This window comes from Myxocyprinus asiaticus, chromosome 49 (assembly GCF_019703515.2).
Source record: "Myxocyprinus asiaticus isolate MX2 ecotype Aquarium Trade chromosome 49, UBuf_Myxa_2, whole genome shotgun sequence".
NCBI lineage: Eukaryota > Metazoa > Chordata > Actinopteri > Cypriniformes > Catostomidae > Myxocyprinus > Myxocyprinus asiaticus.
In genome coordinates this window covers 24,715,477-24,737,700 of record NC_059392.1, presented here as the reverse complement: position 1 = coordinate 24,737,700, position 22,224 = coordinate 24,715,477, and the positions used below count along the sequence as shown (strand labels likewise).

Here is a 22,224-nt window from a genome sequence, read left to right as displayed (position 1 = left end):
AGGATTAACCTTCAACCTAGTACAGCATTTTCCCTCTTACCTGGAAACATTCATTCTTTTAAGACTACCAGTTAAATATTTGGACATACCTACACATTCTTTGTAATGTTGAATTGACAAAACCAAAATACTGTCCTACTATTTAAGCTTATATTTATTATTCTTTATTATTTATCATCCTACAACTTTTTAGCCACATCAAAGTTAGTCCACTCGGCGGCCATTTTGGAACACTCCCGGGCAGCTATTTTCTATGAATATAAGCGACATAAAAGTCCAGCTCATACCTACTTGAAATGGGAAAGACCGAAACTCCAAAACTGATGGTCAATATTATGATCAAAGAAGAATTTCAAATCAGCAGTTAAATCTGACAACAATGGTATCATATATTGTGCTACTTCAGCTCACATCACACTAAAAAAGCTATTTTTCCCACCGGTCCAGCTAACGCACATGCATGTTCTCGAGATGAATGAGGTGATGTCTGTTTTTAAAAGCTGATAGGCTCTTTTAAATTTTTTTTTAATTATTATTTATTTATCACACATTAGCACATATACAGTGAAATTCTTTTTTTTCACATATCCCAGCTAGGCTGGGGTCAGAGTGCAGGGTCAGCCAAGATACAACACCCCTGGAGCAGATAGGGTCAAGGGCCTTACTCAAGGGCCCTACTCAAGGGCCCAACAGTGGCATCTTGACAGTGCTGGGGCTTGAACCCCTGACCTTCTGATCAGTAATCCAGAGCCTTAACTGCTGAGCTACCACTGCCCCTCAAGGCACACTACCTGTAAGGCAGGCCTTTTCTACATCTGTCATATTGGGCATTCCAATTTCTCCCATACATTTTAATACAAGTGGTCCATCTTGGGCTAAACAGCCTTTGGCTACATCCACCAAATTGCACAGACCTTCAGGCTGTTCTGAATCATTTTGTTTTTGAACTGATAAGACTTACATAGACTTAAATTGACAGAATGTTCAAATGAGAATGTTCATGAAATCAAACACACCAAGTTTCAAAAAAATTATAATGTAAACAAACCCACATAAGGCCTTTAATCTGCTTCTATCTATCTATCTATCTATCTATCTACCTGTCTACCTGTCTGTCTGTCTGTCTGTCTATCTATCTATCTGTCTGTCTACCCCCATCCTCACCCCCAATAGTTGTTGATTACACATGATATGGAGCATTATTAGGTCTCATATTACCTAACAACCGACTGAATACAAAATTAAATTAATGTGTTATTTAATTAGAAATGTTTAGACTATTTTTACATACTTACTAGCTTGACATACAGTGATATGACTACTACAATTTCCATATACAACCACAGTTGAGAAAGTGGAATTCTTGCAGCTGTAAAGGAAATGATATAGACACAACGCATAAAAAAACCTCATAGTAAATATGATCAATACTTTATTGACTTTAATACTATTTCACACACAAAAGTATGAAAGATTATGCTGTACATACAATAAACAGACAAATCTCAGGCACTAAAAATTAAGAAGCAAAGTTAAGCTTTTGTACATTTAAGTTGTAATCACAAATTTGTCAATGTTAGCAGAACAATACGGCAAACATAAATAAAAACTTGAATGTTATCATACATTTATAAATTATTGCTGAGTTGTAAAAGACGTATATGATAAATGCAGGCTTCAAAGTTTGCTGCATGCTGATACACAATCCAAGTACTGTTCATAATTCAGCATTCAGACCAGATAGTGAACACCAGATGAGAATGACCAACTGTGATGCACAGCTGTCTCTTTAAATGCATATTGTTCAATCTCAGATAAATAAGTAATATCGGTAAATTTTGTGCACTTTGACTACAAATGAAAAGGAAAGTGTGTTCTCTGCTTAGCTTGAAGAAGCTTTTCGTTGACATGATAAAAAATATACAGTTATTAAATCTAAAAGGAATTAAAATGTACTTTCACAGATTAAAGATTTGCTTGTGTGCTTAGTAAAAGCAGTAAAAAATGGTACTTTCACTAGTTGTATTTTTAAAATATATTTTGAATACATATAATCACACAAAAACATGTTTGGGTCATATTTCACCTCAAAATCAGAAGAAGAAAAAATAGAAATCCTACTTTGCATATAAAGTGAAAGAAGCTTTTTAGGGCTGTGAGATTTTGTTTCTCATTAATGTTGTATAGTATTTTTGTTTGTTTGTATTCCAGAAACAATTGATTGTAATGCAGGATTTTTACATTAAAATAACCATGAACTAAATGCAGTACAAAAGAAATACATCCTTGATGTATAAATATATTATAATTGAAACAATATAATAATTTTTGGCATTACAATGAGAAAGTTTGGGGGAAATTAAAATAAAATAAGTCTGAAAATAGGCTTGGTTTTCTGTATGCCAAATATAATTTTCTACTTAGTTCTTTTTATTTTTTTTAATTTTTTTTTAATTTATTTATTTTTTGTTCTTTTGATTTTAGTGTTAAATACAACCCGAAAATGTTTTTGACAGGTTTTGGATTCTGATTTATTGAGACTCTTATAAAAAAAAATAATAATAAAATAAAATCTGTTAAACAATCAATACACTACAACATGCTGCATCAAATGTTTTACTTTTGTAAATCTAACTGGCAATCTCAACCAACCATGTACTAATTTCAGATTTAACCATGAATAAAGGCAGGAGAAATCTGGAAGACATTTTCATGGCCAATGAAGATAACTTACAAAGCCCGCTGTATGATCTGTGAGAGCTATTTTCTACTTATGTTTTCCAGATGCACAGATACATGAATATATAAGCCATACTGTACACACTACATAGTTAAAGCTGCTAACTGTATTCAGATGGGTTTCATTTGCATTTCTTTAGAGTATTTCATGCAAATGAGTCATAAAAGCAACAATATATTTATTCAAGGATGTTCTCAGGAAAGAGGAGAAGAGATTGTTCTTGGAGAGGAAGGAAACATATGAAGGGTACATCCTGGGTTGCATAAGTGAGTGGCAAGGCAAACTACCTCTGAGCATGGAGACACCAGCTGTTGTCAAAAGTTCAACATAAATGTGTTGATTAGGTGAAAAATCAAAGCAAACATTTCAGAGTCCTGAAAGCAATACAAAGAATTATGAATTAGCCCAGCATGTCTATTTTATTATGACCGAAATAACTTAAACGCAATTCACATTACAATTACGACTTCCAAACTCTTAAGTAGGAACTAAAGAGGACTTGAAGGCAGCACTAATAAACAACAGCAACAGATTGATAATATTTCAGAAAATGTAGGCAAAATTTTCTTAGCTAATGGTCCAATGCCACACTGCACAAATTCATACCAGCTGCACAGCTACAGGCTGAGCAACTGGTTATACTACATTAAAGATAGAGTTCATAATGGCTAAAACAGGCTAATGCTAACAAGATCTCTGACGCCACAAATAAGACTTGGTTAAACGACATAAGAATACTGAATGGAGGTTTAAAGAAAAAACAAATTCTTATTGTCTGTAGCCCTTTGTTGTTTTGCTAACAGTAGCTGTTGCTAGCTGCAACTACTGTAGTTGAAAGGTAACCTTAGCCATTTAGCAATAAACATCCAAAAGTCTGCTGTATCACCTCAATCAAAAGGCTTGTAAGGTGAATTTTGTCAGCGAACTCTTGCTTTCTGGTTTTCGGGCACTTGCTTCCACTTTAGTGTACGAAGTTTTTGCTGTCGTCGTTTTTCCCGGTACCAAAGTTGCTCACAGTAGTTGTCTACCGTTAGCCTGCTAATTCCCATTAGATGGAGTTCTTTGTAGCTTCGTGATGAGGCTGCATAATTTCCGGCAGCTCCAGAGTCTGAGGTACGAATGTTCTGCACACTTGGTATGTGGTTCTGTGGGATGACGTTTAGTTTGTAGCGGGCTAATGTGCGGGAGAATGAGTGTTCGTAGGATACACAGAGGTACAGGGCAGCGTTAGCGGATGTTAAGTGCTGAAGGAGGAGCCCACGTTGCATGTGGATGAGGTTTTCTTCACCTGGTACCAACTGAAAGACAGAAAGGGTTTAGCATAAGAATAGAAGTGAAGTCTTTTTTTTTTTTTACGCGCCTCTCTGGAATACTTGGTTCTGATTGGTCAATCGTGGATTTCTGCGGTCAGAGTTTTCAGATAATGAGCACTAAGCCAAAGCAATAAGCCACATAGCTTTTCATAACAGTGATTTTACCACAGGTAAGGGGTCCTCCAAGGTACCACATGCAGTGGACTTGGGTGACCTATTGCTTTTAGAAATCTGCAGCAAGAGAAATATGACAAAATATGTTTAATTTGTTGTTGATATAATTACCATATTAAACAGTTCTTCCACCAAGTCAAATAGCTTGTTATCATAATTGTTATTTGTTTGTGGTTGTTGGGCAACTTAGCATAAAATTGTGCTTTAATAGTCATTTTACAATGGCTTAAAACACATTTCATCCAATAAGAATTTAGAGTCAAAACTATCCATTTCATAATGTATACCTAATTTACCGCTGTCCCAGGCAACTGATTTCATACATAGCTGTGTTTAATGGCTCTCTTGTCACTATGTGGTCTCTTGCATCTGGCATAATGAAATCATTTCAATGCAAATCAACATTACAAGTCCATTTATTTATTTGGTCAGTAGCCATATATTAAGAGGGATTATGTCGAGTCAGCTGGTCATTATCGGCAACCTTCAACCTCGTTAATTTTGTGATAATGACTGTACATTATCCCTTGCTTATAATATAAGCTTTCTGGAATACTTGATTCTGATTGGTCAAATTCTCCATCTAGCAGCCTGATATTTCTGAATAACAACACACATCTGGGGATTAAGTGATATCAGACAGGTCATCCGGGTATTGCAAGTTATTTTTCCTTCTTCTTTTATCGCTCTGTAGTCTTACAACAAGTGGTATAATGAGCAGTCAGACAGCCATTTAAGCAAAATAAACACCAACAGACCTCAAACGGAAACTGGAGGTGGAATTCAGCTGTTTCTGGAGACTCTGTGGTCTCTTTCTTCTCACATAATAACAGAATTTCAATGCAAATCAACATTTCACATCCATCTAATTATTTATGTGTTAGTAGCAGTGTAATGAGAGGTATGATGTACAGTCATTATAGCACACCCCCCCCCCCCCCAAAAAAACCAAAAAAAACCAAAAAAACCATTCAGGGTGATTTTGCGATAACGGCTGTCTTACTGTACGTTATTCTGCTTATGACTGTATCTTTAACATGAGGATGAGGCCTAATTTTCTAAATTAACAGGATTTGGACAAACCTGTTTGCTGCTCTGGCTTTTATTTGCCTGAATTATCCACTTGATCGTTGCCCGTGGTGAGCGTGGAACACATTCCAGGAAGGTTGTGTTCCCCTCCACACCGTATACCGTCGTCAGCTCAGCATGCTCTAAACCTGTGTGAGAGACACAGAGAGTGACTTTCAAAACAGCATCCCAAACTTCAAGCAAGACTCTGGCATATACAGGTGCATCTCAATAAATTAGAATGTTGTGGAAAAGTTCATTTATTTCAGTAATTCAACTCAAATTGTGAAACTCGTGTATTAAATAAATTCAGTGCACACAGACTGAAGTAGTTTAAGTCTTTGGTTCTTTTAATTGTGATGATTTTGGCTCACATTTAACAAAAACCCACCAATTTACTATCTCAAAAAATTAGAATATGGTGACATGCCAATCAGCTAATCAACCCAAAACACCTGCAAAGGTTTCCTGGGCCTTCAAAATGGTCTCTCAGTTTGGTTCACTAGGCTACACAATCATGGGGAAGACTGCTGATCTGACAGTTGTTCAGAAGACAATCATTGACACCCTTCAGAAGGAGGGTAAGCCACAAACATTCATTGCCAAAGAAGCTGGCTGTTCACAGAGTGCTGTATCCAAGCATGTTAACAGAAAGTTGAGTGGAAGGGAAACGTGTGGAAGAAAAAGATGCACAACCAACCGAGAGAACCGCAGCCTTACAATTGTCAAGCAAAATCGATTCAAGAATTTGGGTGAACTTCACAAGGAATGGACTGAGGCTGGGGTCAAGGCATCAAGAGCCACCACACACAGACATGTCAAGGAATTTGGCTACAGTTGTCGTATTCCTCTTGTTAAGCCACTCCTGAACCACAGACAACGTCAGAGGCGTCTTACCTGGGCTAAGGAGAAGAAGAACTGGACTGTTGCCCAGTGTTCCAAAGTCCTCTTTTCAGATGAGAGCAAGTTTTGTATTTCATTTAGAAACCAAGGTCCTAGAGTCTGGAGGAAGGGTGGAGAAGCTCATAGCCCAAGTTGCTTGAAGTCCAGTGTTAAGTTTCCACAGTCTGTGATGATTTGGGGTGCAAGGTCATCTGCTGGTGTTGGTCCATTGTGTTTTTTGAAAACCAAAGTCACTGCACCTGTTTACCAAGAAATTTTGGAGCACTTCATGCTTCCTTCTGCTGACCAGCTTTTTAAAGATGCTGATTTCATTTTCCAGCAGGATTTGGCACCTGCCCACACTGCCAAAAGCACCAAAAGTTGGTTAAATGACCATGGTGTTGGTGTGCTTGACTGGCCAGCAAACTCACCAGACCTGAACCCCATAGAGAATCTATGTCAAGAGGAAAATGAGAAACAAGAGACCAAAAAATGCAGATGAGCTGAAGGCCACTGTCAAAGAAACCTGGGCTTCCATACCACCTCGGCAGTGCCACAAACTGATCACCTCCATGCCACGCCGAATTGAGGCAGTAATTAAAGCAAAAGGAGCCCCTACCAAGTATTGAGTACATATACAGTAAATGAACATACTTTCCAGAAGACCAACAATTCACTAAAAATGTTTTTTTTATTGATCTTATAATGTATTCTAATTTTTTGAGATAGTGAATTGGTGGGTTTTTGTTAAATGTGAGCCAAAATCATCACAATTAAAAGAACCAAAGACTTAAACTACTTCAGTCTGAGTGCACTGAATTTATTTAATACACTAGTTTCACAATTTGAGTTGAATTACTGAAATAAATGAACTTTTCCACGACATTCTAATTTATTGAGATGCACCTGTATTTAATCAAAGTCAAAAACTTCAAAACATAGTCACTTTTCTAAGTCGAACTCTACTAAACTAACAAACTCTATGCACAGTGTTTGAATTCAACATGAAACAGTTTGGATTCCATTTAATGTCCATTACAATGTGGTGTATTTCCAAGTAAAATAGGATATTCAACAAGACAAAATGTCAGCCAGGAAAAGTGGTTTCAATATAATAGGTAGTTTAAGAGGGTTTGGTGATGTCAGCCAAAAAGAAAGGTTGTTTCAGAAGGGGAACAAGTTATTACATTTTGATAAAAGATTCAAAAGAATTCATGTAACTTAAATCTGTTGTATGCCAGAGTATGCATTGCAATCCATTTTGTACACTAGTGGAAGCAGTGTGCAGTGTATTTCAGGTCTGGGCTTTATCATATAAAACCTGAAGGAGAAGAGTAGTAAGGTAAACAGCAAATGATTCATTACCATCTCTCATGTCCTGACACTGGCTCCAGGGGTCTCCATACCTCACATCCTGTCTCCGGGCACGCCTGTGGACCACAAGAGGATGTTACCCTTCTGCAGAACACACCCTCATACACGTTATTTGACAGTGTGAGAAATTATGTACAACATTTTTTTTGCATTGTTTTGCTGAATGTGTTTGGAATATTATAAATGGTGATATCTGTATGTGTAATTTAATACAAGGGGAGGCTGTACCTTTTGTTGCTGGGGAAGTAGTTAGTACAGGAGGAGCCGTCCCAGGCGCAGTATGGGTCTCGAGCTAGACAGCAGTCTACACACGCTTTACCGTACAGCTCACACCTCTGTACAGGTAACTGGACGACACCTTCATCGCTGCTTACGAACAACACTTGCTGGAAAAACAAATGCAATATGAAAACATCTACCCTATAGCAAATTAATGATAATGTCAAATCCAACCTCTGAAACTATCTAACCTACATTTTAAGTTTGTAAAAACAAACAAAAATCACATCTACATTAAAGCACTTTCAAAGGAAGTTTATGAGGCAAGGCACTCTGGAGAGCTTAAAAGCTTCTGTACCATTTTAGTAGTGGGACCACTTTTATAGGCGGAAGAACATCAAGTTATGTGTAACAAATGTGATTCCTAGGGGTGGAGTTTATGCTATTTAAACAGTACTTTCCAGATAGATACATCACGCCCCTTTAATGTATCCATGCGCACATCATGTGAAGATCCTACGTTTATCGACTTTACATGTTCATGACAAGAGCTGAAAGATTACATACAGTATAACTTTGATCAGACAAGGTTAGTGAGCAATTTTGTCACACTTATTTCACTCAATATCATGGGTGATTTTCACGAAACCTATCAAGAAAACGTCCTCACCCTATTTTACCTCACAATTAAAAGGAACAAATAAAAAAGTAAATTTTGTATATGGTAAATGAAGCCTATTTTTAGTGCCGCTAACCCTTTTGCACGTACGGTGTGATCTGCATTCCTGCAGCTGTTTACCAGCAAAGAGGGACTGAAGCAGTTGTCATAATGAACCAGCTGCTCAAATAGTCTTTTCAACATCACAATATCTTTAGTTTATCATACAAACATTGCCAAAAAAGTGGAAGGGCTAGGTTTGTAGAACTTTCTATGCTTGATGAACTCAGAATCCCATGCTGCATTGCAATGTAAATATGGCGGCGTGCATAGCTGGCAATCACGTTTGTGTTCGCGGTCGCATCTAATCTATCATAATCAATCATTATAAACATATAAAAATAACATTGTATGTTTGATAATATATAACCTGTCCTCCAGTGGATCTGCTGTGAAGTGTAAGGTAAGATTGTTTTTAATTACAGTGCATTAAATTACTCGAGCTGGAGGATCCGTCAGTACAGTTAAGATTTTTTTACATTGTGGCATTGTTTCATGACAGTTACACACATTTTACATCCCAATTCTCATACCGCAATGTGAAAAAAGACAGTCGTCATTAGAGGTTGACCGATGGTGGAGTTTGCCGATAACAATAACTAAGGTGGTGGAAAAGGCCGATAACCGATTAATCGGCCAATAGTTTTTAAAATCGATTTATAGAAGTATCAAAGATTTCTTAGTCATCCCTTATTATCATTGGGAAATTCACTGAGGCCACAAGAGTCCAAAATGAACAAAATCCAAAAAGGAGTTTATTGTGTAACCAAAATTCCAATAATAACCAAAAAAAAATTCAGATTTGGTGCATAACATTAGACTTTTTAACTATGAAGTAGCCTGAAATACACTGTGCATATGAATATAATTTCACCAGATGAGGTTTATTGATTAGGAATAAAAAAATTTGAAATAAAAAACTATCAGTATAAATTTTTGATGATAACCAATAGTTCCAAAAAGCAACTATTGGCACCTAAAACCAGTATATTGGTCTACCTCTAGTTTTCATGAGATTCCCATTACTGCAACGTGAAAAGTGTAAAGTGTTTATACTAGTGCTCTCAGTCGATTAAAATTTTTATGTAGCAATTAATCGTATACATTTTTGTAGTAAATTGTGATTAATCACAGATTTTGAAAGTGCTGAAATTTGACATTATATATACTTCTTTTATTTGTCAAAATGTATTTATTTCCATCTTAGGAAGAAAACAAAACAATATGTAGCAATATAATGCTTTATTAACATATTCCAAACAAAGCCTTCCACGATATAAACATAGAAATGCACTAAGATATAACCAATTCAAGTCACATCAAACGTTTCCCGAAGTCTAACCCTTCTTATTGAAAGAACTAGTCCCCACATAGGTTGCATATTCATTGCAATGGGCATTAAATCTCTTAAACTCTCATCATCCACAATATTAATCTGCCAGACTGTGGCTATCCACTTTGTTCCAGCAATCATGAAGCTGCATTCATGATTCGCATCAGGGTGGCAATACCAGCATTGAGCACCGCTTTGAACTCACCATGCACCTTACATAGGCTGAAAAATACTTGATTTCTGTCACAAGTCCCATCTGGGCTTGTTTTGTACATTAAATAGTGCTAAGAGATCCTTTCTCCATCATTTTATCACTAACAGGGAAGCACTGTCAGATTCTTTTATTTTATTAGATAACAGCCTCCATGGCTCTATCATTGGAGAGAGCATATTGGTCAACTTTAGCATGTTAAGACAGTTCCGCCCATAGAATGTCTATGGGACCGCCACATATGCTAAGCTTATAGGCTCTCCTTGTAGAAGGGCTCTGCCGCTGTGGCGTGTGCATCAGTGTAATGACTCCAGCTGGACACATTACAAATGTTCCACCTTTCACACCAGTGTTTATGCTGTGCATTAATTAATTAAAATGCATTAATCGCGATTAAGAAAAAGTAACGCGTTAAACATTTTAAATTAATCACATGCATTAATTCTAACAGCTCTAGTTTATACATTATAGTAGTACTCCCTTGGTACTGCTTTTCATTTCTTTTTTATTTTCAATTTAAAAGTAAAATGTCTGAATGCATTATGGTAATAAGAATCAGAGGTTAAAATTTGCTCAAGTTTCCTGAAAATAATGTCACAATGCAAAAAATCATAATTTTCTTTATGTAAAACATAATTTCATATTTCTTTGGTATTTCTTTGAGGTTAAATATGACCAGGACATTTTCCCAGTGCAAAGCCTTGCCCCATATACCTCCATTCTAAGTAAATTTGTGTAAATACAAGTTTTCTATGTTTTTACAAACTGAGGATAAGTAGAAATAATTTTCTGTGGTAATCAACATGTCAACAAATATAGTAGCTTAACTTTTATTTAACGCAGAACATTCCTTTAATAAATTACAATTTTTGAATAGTTCTGTGTAGTGACATACACTGATGAGCTAAGACATTATGACCACCTGCCTAATGTGCTGTTGGTCCTCCGTGTGCCGCCAAAACAGCACCGACCCGCCGAGGCATGGACTCTACAAGACACCTGAAGGTGTCCTGTGGTATCTGGCACCAAGACTTTAGCAGCAGATCCTTCAAGTCCTACAAGGAGCTGTCGTGGGTCAGACTTGTTGGTCCAGCACATCCCACAAATGCTCAATCGGATTGAGATCTCGGGAATTTGGAGGCCAGGGCAACACCTTGAACTCTTCATTATGTTCCTCAAACCATTTCCAAACAATGTGTGCAGTGTGGCAGGGCGCTTGAAAGAGGCTGACATCAGGGAATACCATTTCCATGAAGGGGTGTACCTGGTCTACAACAGTGTTTAGGTAGGTGGCACATGTCAAAATGATGTCCACATGAATGGCTGGACCCAGGGTTTCCCAGCAGAACATTTTCCAGAGCATCACACTCCCTCCACCGGCTTGTCGTCTTCCCACAGTGCATCCTGGTGCCATCATTTCCACAGGTAAACAGCACACGCGTACACGTCCGTCCAGTTGATGTAAAAGAAAATGGGAAACATCAGACCACGCAACCTTCTTCCACTGCTCCAAGGTCAAGTTCCGACGCTCACATGCCCATTGATGGCACTTCGACGGTGGACAGGGGTCCTCATGGGCACTCTGACCAGTCTGCGGCTACGCAGCAGGATGCGATGCACTGTGTGTTGTGACACATTCCTGCCATAACCATCATTAACATTTTCTTTGACTTGTGTCATAGTAGACCTTCTGTCAGTTCAGTCCAGATGGGATAGCCTTCATTGCCCTTGCGCATCGATGAGCTTAGGGTGCACCAAAGTTCTGTAGCCGATTTGTGGTTTATACCTCCTCAAACCACTCTCGGTAGGTACTCACCATGCCTGAGTGGGAGCACCCCACAAGCCTTACCATTTCAGAGATACTCTGATCCAATCGTCTGGCCATAATAATTTGGCCCTTGTCAAAGTCACAGTCTTTAGTCCTGCCCATTTCTCCTGTATACATCACGTTGACTACGAGAACTGATTGTTCACTTACCATCTAATCTACCCAGACCTTGACATGTGGCCTTGTTAGGAGATGATCAACGTTATTCGCTTCACCTGTGAGTGGTCATAATGTTTTGGGTCATCGGTGTATACATTTAGACAAACAGTTACAATGTTTCTACGCATGCTTTTTAATTTAATTTCTCAAATGAAAAGTCTTTCAACACTGTTTAATGTTTTCTCCCAGTGGTCACCCACTAAACAGGTGCACTTACCCTTTTGGTGGACAGCTCCATGCTTAATACTGGGGTTTGAGTCTACAGAATGAAAAAAGAGAGGGTAAAATGTGTCAACACATAAAATGAATCATCTCCTGAACAAAGTGGGGGGAGGACACACATTGTTGGTTCTGAATAAGAGCAGCTCATCATAACAGGCCCTTGTGAAATGTTTAAAGCTTTCTGCTCCATTGGTTCATTTCTCCTTCATAACACAGGCAGCAAATGGGCCTTGACTCTTAAAATGACTCTCTTTCTTCAAATGGCTGGGGGATGCTGATGGGCGATGGCTACTATCATATGTCTCCTGGTAGCTTAAAGGGGCAAGGAGCTTATACTTGGTGTTATGAAACACAGTCTTAGGGGTTGATAGACTTGGTAATGGTGAATAATGGTGAAATTCTCTACAGCAAACTCACAGGAATTTCTCTAGGCATCTCATATTAACCTTGATGACTTGCGTTTAGTTAGCATTCCTTCAATCTCCAAGCAAAACAGACACGTTCCTCACTGTCTAAAGCTTTTGATAAATGAGCTCTTCTTGTCTTTGGACAAACAAAATATTCCTGGTGTAACATTGCCTCTCCTGTCCCTGGGTTTTTTCACTTGAGTGGAGAACCCTGGGAAATCTGAAAGCAATCTGTTTTTCCTCTTTAGGAGTTATTTCTGTTTGGGAAGTGCTTGACATGGAAACAACAACCAATAAGAGCCTATGGTCAAAGGTCATGTGGGAGTCCAGCAGAGGGTATTAAAAACTAGCAGTAGATAGAGAAGACACTGAGATTATAAGAAATTACCTTGAAGACATTCAGCTCCTCCAGAACGATTTCTTCTGTTTCCCAGTTCTCTTTAGGCACAGAGACCACCTTTAATACCTTGCCATCATCTGGAGATAGAGCAGATTTAATAGTACTGTATTTACCACTTGGTTTGATATTTTGTTATATAAAGACTAATATAAACACCTGCTAAACATCTTAAAAAGATCAAATTTATAAACTTTCGAAATCATAAACGTCTCAAAGACATCTGCTGAATGTCTTATTGACATCCAAGAGGAAACGTCTTATAGACGTACTGCAGATGAGCAAACAACCTAAAAAATATTTCTTCCAGATGTAAACACACACATCAAATAGAGGTCTGGGTGATGTACGTGTGCTATCAGGGATGTATCCATGATTTCCTGACAAGCACCATCCCCATTGAGCCATTTTTTTAATCAAAGTGTGTTTACCTTTTCCTGTGGTGCTACTAATAGCATGTTGCATAAAAAAACCTCTGAGACACTAGTTCTGGTCCCATGGAAACCAGGTAGTAATTGCTTTTACATAAACAATGGTGAGCGTGATTCAGAGGTTGCATTTTCCCTCTAAAATTAAATTTTGACTCCACTGACAGTTAGGTTCAGGGTTGGGGTTTGGGAGTAGAGTTAATAAAATATATATTCCTGTTGACTGTATTACATCATTTACAACTAGAAATACAACTCATTTTTGGCACCACTCTGTGGACATTTCACCCAGAAACTGGAGCTCACACCAGCCCATACGTTCAACAACACTTCCAGCTTCGGCCACTGGGGGCAGTGATTACAATTTCGATAAGCACAGACCGATTTTAGCTGAAGAACTTTTGACCTACTGTCACTGAATTCACAGTGTGACCTGCTTGTCTGCCTGTCTGAAACTTCACTGAACTACCATCCTATTAAAAAGACACTGCAGAAACTAATTTGTAGCAGTGTTTTCACCATAACATGATTCTTAACATTATATAGCTTTTACATTTTCATATTTACCCTTAAGTAAGTACCCTTAACCATTCAGATCAGTTTATCACATTTAAATGTTTTTCATAATGCACAGTTACTTAGTTGCCATGGTGAGTGGGCAACTCCATTTGGCTTCCACCACCTAGCTTATCCAGCACCTTGAGGGCTTACAGCTGTTACATTATACAAATTCAAGTATGCTCTCTGTACAAAGGTTAAGTGTATTTGTCCTGAACAGAGTATCTGTTTGCCCAAAATGATTCACTTAGATGTGGCAGAGTTCAAGCACACACAGAGAAAGACAAATGTTGTACAGGAAAAGAAACATTAGCTCCTCGGAATGTCAGGTTGATCCCAGGCAACAGGACCAGTGACTGGCGTGGGAACACGGGTTGGTTTTGATAGAGTTTACACATTCCAGATTAACAATGTATTCTTTTGTTCACCAAGCACTATTGAAACAAAGCTCAATGTTACAAAATATTAGAAGAATGTGGAAGTAGTAGTGATGGAAGATGGAACTGGTTGCACTATGGCAAACCTCTATATTATATAAAACAAACAGAAAACAAAACAGCTCATACTGTATAATATTTAGTTTGTCCTCCTGAGGTTGACAGTCAACATTTTGGTTAAGCACCTGCTTTTCTTTGTCGATAAAGAAAAGAAAATGAATTTTTAAGCATATTAGGCCATATTTTGTACCTTATTAATGGAAAGTGGTATATACTGTAATATTTCACATTCCTAAGCCCCTTTTTGAAGCAAAGCAATCTGATTTCTAATTGCTATATATACTATATATATAGCCAAAGTCCATTTGACCCAGCATACACATTTGTGGACATGTATTTTGGCTTCACTATACGCAACGTATAATTTAAATTCATTTAAACTGACTGATCTCAGTTCAGAAGACTCTGAGCTGTCAGTAAACTTTTGAGTTATGTAACAAAACAACATGGCTCCAACCACAGCGGAGTTTGTCTTTGGGAGAAACACCAACAAAACTACATCTGATAAAAAAAAAACCTTATAATGTTTTTACATTGAAACCTTTTTGAGTCAAAAGAGTCTCTAGTTTCATCCGATATGCCATTTATAAGATTTGAGCTATTTATCGCGAAACACCACGCTGATAAACACAACATACACTAAATTTTTTTTCTAAGAAATCCTATATTTACTGTGCATTATCACATTGAGAATCAATAAGTTCATCCAAAAGCTGAAAAATGTAGCTTTCAGAGGCTTTAAATGAAGTTAGGATGACAATAAAGAACATTTCGAACTGTTCTGAGACCAGTACGGACAGACAGCACACTGGAGGTTAAGTCATTCTCTAAATAGGGTGCAAGGGAGGATCCTGTAGCTCTCTATGCAGCTAAGTGCATTCAATCCAAACTCCCCATCAAAAGTTCAGTTACAGGGTGCAGATGATGTTTGGACCACTCATCGTGTATGGCAGACATGGGACAACGATAATCAGTACATAGATTCAGAATTTATAATGTATCATTTTATTTTAACATGGTTGGCAGTGATTGGATGATGCTGGTAATTACTTTGAATCCGAATTAATTATGCTAATTTCTGATGTTATGTAATGTCTCAAAAACATGAATAAGCAACACTCCTGGAAGCAAAATAAACAATTTGATTTCTATAGCTTGGTATTATTTAAAAGTTCACAACTTGGTCACGCTGTCCACATATGTTGCAATTAATATTTAAACTATTTGCTCTAGATTTTATTTGTATTTATTTATTTATTTATTTGCATGTTTATTAGTTGCTACTAGTTACAAATCAAAAAGGGACATGGAAAATGCACACAGCAGTCACACTTGGGTCTCAGGAGGTTTAAGGCAAATTAGGTCACTCGGCAGCCATGTTTGTAACGCTTCCAGGTAGCTATTTTCTCTCCCTCCAAAACAGTTGGTCAAGATTATGAATAATTAGCATATTTAAACTCAGCAATAAAATCTGTCATAAACTGTGCTTCTTTAGCTCAGATCACATAATAAACGCTTTCTTTCAGGCTGGTCCATCTAAAGAACATGCATGTTCTCAAAATAAACTGACAGGCGATGTCTCTATCAAAAAGGTGATTGGCTCTTTCAACTGCAAGGTGGGACTTCCATTCCAGTAACCGCCAGATTCAGCGCTACAATTTATCTCATTCATAAATATACCAGTGATCCGTCTCATTCTGTACGGTCTCTGATACATCTCTTGGGTTCTGCTTTCCAACCTACCTGTGCCCAGGTGCAAGACATCATACTGGCCGTCTTCTGCATCAACTCTGTCAACCACCAGCTTCTTCAGCCTGTAGGGGACGTTGATGCGGGTGAAGACCGGGTGTCTGTGGATGGGCATCACTGGCTCCCACAGCAGCTGATGGGACCGCATGAAACTCACAACCTCGTCAGGGAAATCACGGGTGGACTTGTGCAGAGGGTCGTAGGTCTCGCTAGGACACTAAAGGGACATGATAGGACAGTAAATTGGGTCTCTGGACACATATATTCTGAGAGCCAGATTAATTTGTTACTGCTTTGACTTAGTCCCCAGAGTAAGGTAAAAAACAAAAACAAAAAATTAAAACATTCTTGCAGATACAGATTTCGGCCATTGTATCATAAATCTTGTTTTTCCAAATTCATTTTAGCTGTAACCGGGCATTCACACAGCATATGTTTTTGTGTTAAAAACAGCTAGACGAAGTTCAAGAAAATCTAACAGAGGTTACGTTTCTTGGATTTGGATAAACACTCGATATGTTTCTTGCCCCCAGATTTTCTGCAGAACAAAAATGGGTGTTTCCCAATCAGTGAGCATTTTCAAATGAGGATGGGTGTTTTCAATCACTTTACATGTTATACCTACTACATTGAGATTCTCTGCTTTCATTGGATAGCTGAGAAACGCCCATCCTGGATTGAAAACACCCTCTGATTACTACATTGATATTCCCTACTTTCATTGGATAGTTAAAAAACACCCATCCCAGTTTGAAAACGGCCACAGATTGGGAAACGCCCATTATTATTCCGCAGAGACCTATACTTTGATTTATCGGATTGGTCCATTGATTGTTTCAAAACTAACCGTTGCACCCCAAGTTAAAACTACTTTCTAACTTGACACAACATCTTCAAAATGTGGTGCTCAGGGCACAGGATGCTGACAAAAAATAGAGTCAAAGCCCAACGGTCCAAAACGTCCATCCAGCATAACCTAACAATTAAAAAATTGCACAGGTGTAAACAAGACCATGTTTTCTGTGAGCACCCCCAAAAGTTTCAGAATGAAATTAAAACAAAGATCAGTTTCACTAGTACATGTGAAACGGGGTAAATTGGGTTAATTTGGTTTCAGTGTAACTGTAATTGGCCCATCTGAAGTATTCACACTAAACCCCATAATTTTAAAGGTTTTTGCTGTGGTTGTGACCTGGAGCTGATGGAGCAGACCACCACAGGCATTATAATTGACTTCCTTCACAAGAGAACTCAACACTAAAAGCCCTCACTCCAGCCACTTCACAAACCGCCTTGTCGCGTGACTCCCAGAATGCCTGCCGACATTTTTACAGCTACTTTGAGGCAGTGCTGCTAGCTTGAGAAGTGACTGTTAGCATGATTTCAGTTTTGTCCCACCACATCTGCAGTTAAGAACCAGGAAGTGTGGTGTAGTGGTTAAAGGGACAGTTCGATTTCTGCTTCACCGTAGCTCACAACTCTCATTTGGACATGAATTCAAGATATTCAAATTTGTTGCATCACGATTGGTCATGAGACATGTAAGAGCGAATGAGATTTGAGAGTGGAGGGGAAGATTTCTAGAAAATAACGACCTAAATGTTAGGCTCTTCTCAATTAGAGTGATTAGAGTGTTCCTGTAGCTCTATTAGGGTTGCCACCCATCCAGAATTTTCCAGGATCGTCTCGGTTTTTGGCCATCTGTCCTGGAAAAATTACATTCCGTTCCACGATGCAAAATGTCATGGAATTTCAATATTCACACATATGAACCCTTTTTTTTATGCACACTATGCAAGGAGGAGAATCAAATGCATTCTTATATAAATCATAAGAAAGTCCAATTCATTTTAGTGAACTGGTTTGTTCAGATGATTGAGATTTTAACTTTTTTGTTAATAATCATTGAAATATTAATCTGCTTACTATAATGCTTTAATTTTATAGAAAACATGTCAAAAAAAGGAACGTCCTTCTTTTTACTGTAAGATCTCTTAGGTTCATAATGCCCAGCCAAAAAAGCCTACTTTTAAGATTTACGCATTCAATTTCAAAACAAATAACAAATTAATTTTGTGATACATTTAACAAAATTAAATTAGTACAACTTAAAATATATAAAAAAATAAATAAATACTTATTTTTTAAAAAGATGATTAAATTCAATTTAATGGATTTTTTTCAATCTTTAATAATAACTTTATAATTTACACATACTGTACATATTTATATATTTTAAAACATTTAATTGTTCAGTGTGAACCATGAACTCTTAGGGCCAGAATAAGTAAATAAAATGTTAAACCTGTACACACACACACACACACACACACACACACACCACCACCACCACCAACAACAACAAAAAGAAATACACTAAAATGTTTTTTTATAATATATATATATATATATATATATATATGTATATTTATATATGTGTGTGTGTGTGTGTGTGTGTGTTGTGTGTGTAGTGTGTGTGTGTGTGTGTGTGTGTGTGTAATCTTTAACCAAATAAAATAAAAAATGTAATATTCTAAGTTTTATTTAATTTTGTTAAAAAATTACACAATTCATTTTGATGGAATTGTTATGAAATGAAATCTTAAAATAGGCAAACTTTTTTTTTTTCGTGTAATGATGTTATTGTTTGATTGAATTATATGCAATAAATGCAGTCATTTTCATATATAAAAGGAGTAAAAATTCATAAATAATATGTTTAATTTCTTGTGTGATGGCCAGCAATAAGTTTTTTGGTCTTTGATCAGGTGTCCAGGAATTTCACAGGTCCAAGGGGGCAACCCTAAGCTCAACTGGTAGATCATAGTGTCAGGACAAAGTTTAATGATGAACAGAGAATTCAAAAAAGCAAAGTCCTGCATCCACAGTCCAGGGAAAAATTGAGCTGACGGACATACTAAGCGCAGAAGATATCAGGAACTAAGTGGAGGGCCCACGGTGATGGATGTTCCTTAACAAGAGAAACGTCAGTTAGTCTCCGGCTCAGGTGAACACAGGTGTGGGCAGAGGCCACAGGATCCACAGGATCTGGAGGAGGCAATCAGATGCACACACACTGGGCTGGTTGATAGAGAGAGAGAGAGTTATTGGAGAATTCTTCAGAACTGCACTGGTGGTTGTGAATGCACACAGAAGGAACGAATACTGGCAGACAGAGATATGGATAAATTCTAGAAGCAGGTGGAGTTCTAGAACCACCAGCAAAATAAAAAGGCAGACAGAAACCAACACGCAAAGAACAGAATTTAGTCCAACTAAATGGTGGCAGGCTGAGAAGTTTAACACACATAACAAACCAACGAAGACTGAATTAAAAGACAGGAACTAAATAAGGGAAACCTAACAAGACACCGTTGCGATCAATGATAGCCACTCGGCCGCAATAATCATCAATCATCCGCAACACATGTGAGCTGTCACCGAGCGCACCAAAACAAAATCATGTGAAACTGAGAGCACCACAAAAGCACGTGGTGATGTCAACCAACACAAACCCATGCAAGCAAACATGGACAGAATTACCCAGCCGCTTAGCCCAGGATCCCAACAGTACCCCTACTTCAAGTGGCATCACCAGACGCTATGGGGAGGACTGACCCTTGATGCTGATGGAATGCACCAATGAGGAAGCAATCTAGAATGTCACGAGCTGGGACCCAACATCTCTCCTCCGGGCCATATACCTCCCAGTCCACCAGGTACTGATACTCCGGCCCCGTCAGCAACCTCCTGACTGTGAAGGCTGGCGCGCCTTCAATAAGGCACAGAGGAGGATCGGGGATGGTGGTGGTCTGAAGAGGAGGACGTGTAAGACAGGTTAAAGGCTTCTCATGGCATGAGGAAACCTCAGATGGACACACACCGGACTGAGTACTCTCACTATGGGGAACAGCCCAATATACCTGGGAGGCAATTTGTGGGAAGTAATCCTCAGAGGAATATCTTGGGAAGCTAGCCAAACCTTCTGGCCAACAGCATAGTGGGGAGGAGCAGTCTGGCGCTGGTCCACTGAAGTTTTAATTCTTCTCCCTGCCTTCAGCATAGCCTGCCTTGCCAGCCCTCACGTCCACTGACAATGCTGGACGAAGGCATGCACCGAGGGCACGCCACCTCGGGTTCTTGGTTGAGAAACAACAGAGGTTGGTACCTGAGGCAGCACTGGAAAGGGGAGAGACACATATATGATGCCGGTTGGGAGTTGAAAGCATACTCGACCCATGAGAGCCACTCGCTCCACGAAGAGGTATACTGTGCAAACACACAATGGAGCATTCCCTCAAAACTTTGGTTGGCCCATTCTGTCTGGCCATTGGTCTGGGGGTGGACCCAGACAACAAAATAACAGAAGCCCCGTCCGGAACCAAGACACAAACTGGGGACCCCTGTCAGAGACCACATCCACCGGAATGCCGTGAATCCGGAAGATATTTTCCACAACAGTGGTTACAGTCTCGCGAGCTGAGGGGAGCATCAGGAGCAGAATAAAGTGGGCAGCCCTCGAGAACTGGTCGACCACAGTCATAATGACTGTATTGCTGTGACCGGGGAAGTCCTGTGACAAAGTCAAGGGTGATGTGCACCAGGATCTAGAGGGCACAGGCAGAGGTTGTAACAGCCCAGCCGGGGGATGGCTAGAAGTCTTACTCTAGCACAGACTGAACAGGCCAAAACAAACTGTTTAACTTCCGGCCCATCAATGGCCACCAGAAGTGATGCCAAATAACACCTAGGGTGTGCCCCCAGATGACAAGCAACCCTGGAAGAGTGCCCCCACTGCAGGACTGCGGGTCGAACTGACCTAGGAGCAAAGAGTAGACACGCTGGAACTCCAGAAGCATCCTCCGCACCCTCACCTCCACCTCCCAAGGCACCATAGTGATAATTAGCTGGGGGCAACAATGGTGTTGGGGGAGCTGGAGGCATCAGAACCTAATGGATGCAGAAGAGCACATCATGTTTGACGTTTTTGGACCTCGGTCGGTAGGAGATGATAAAATTTAATCTACCAAAGAGCACCCAGCAAGCCTGCCTGGAATTCAGGCGTTTAACAGTCCTGATATATTCCAGGTTTTTATGATCAGTCCAAACCACAAAAGGCATGGCCGCCCCCTCCAACAAGTGCCGCCACTCCTCCAGGGCCAGCTTGACTGCAAGCAGCTCTCAGTTACTGATGTCATAGTTCCGCTCTGCTGGTGTAATGTGGTGCGAATAAAGTGCACAAGGATGCATCCTTCCATTCCGGAGTGAGCGCTGGGAGAGGACCGCTCCCACACCCTCAGAAGACATGATGTACCCCAGTAACGGAATTGACTACATGTAGAAGTCGCACTTCTCCACCTTAACAAAAAGCCTGTTTTCTAAAAGTGGCTGCAACACTCATCTGACGTGCCTAATGTGTTCCTGGAGAGATGTCATCCAGGTACACAAACACGAAATGGTTGTCCATATCGTTGAGCACGTCATTGGTGAGTGTTTGGAAGATGGTGGGGGCATAAGTATGTCCGTATGGCATAACCAAATATTCAAAGTGCCCGGTGGGAGTATTAAACGCTGTCTTCCACTCATCCCCCTCCCTCATCCTCACCAAATGGTAGGCGTTGCGGAGGTCCAACTTTTGAAGACGGTTGCCCACTGCAACAACTAGAAGTTCGAGGACATCAACAGCAAAGGATAACAGTTCTTTACCATGATGACATGCAGGGACGCAAGGACCCATCCATCTTCCCCATGAAGAAGAACCCAACGCCAGCCAGGGATTAGGATGGAGCCGGCCCTGAATGACTCATGGATGTACTTTTCCATTGCCTCCCACTCCAGAGCAGACAGAGAGTAGAGCTGCCCAGGTGGTAGAGAAGTGCCTGGGAGGAGATTAATGGTGCAGTCATATCGGCAGTGCGGAGGAAGAGATGTGGCCCGAGACTGACTG

The 22,224-nt window shown here is 39.3% G+C and overlaps 1 protein-coding gene across 3 annotated transcripts in view; it reads right to left on the bottom strand.

Moving 5' to 3' along the window:
• Positions 1-1,415: 1,415 nt before the first annotated feature.
• Positions 1,416-22,224, bottom strand: part of LOC127438193 (semaphorin-3D-like) — a 98,578-nt gene continuing 77,769 nt past the window's right edge. For all 3 annotated transcript variants that reach the window (XM_051693575.1, XM_051693577.1, XM_051693576.1), the window contains exons 12-18: positions 16,272-16,494; positions 13,037-13,125; positions 12,237-12,278; positions 7,780-7,937; positions 7,543-7,607; positions 5,311-5,444; positions 1,416-4,038 (exon numbers count right to left, since the gene is read on the bottom strand). In XM_051693575.1, the coding sequence (XP_051549535.1) occupies positions 3,658-4,038; positions 5,311-5,444; positions 7,543-7,607; positions 7,780-7,937; positions 12,237-12,278; positions 13,037-13,125; positions 16,272-16,494 (1,092 nt within the window). In that variant the 3' untranslated portion in view covers positions 1,416-3,657. The remainder of the gene's footprint in view (positions 4,039-5,310; positions 5,445-7,542; positions 7,608-7,779; positions 7,938-12,236; positions 12,279-13,036; positions 13,126-16,271; positions 16,495-22,224) is intronic.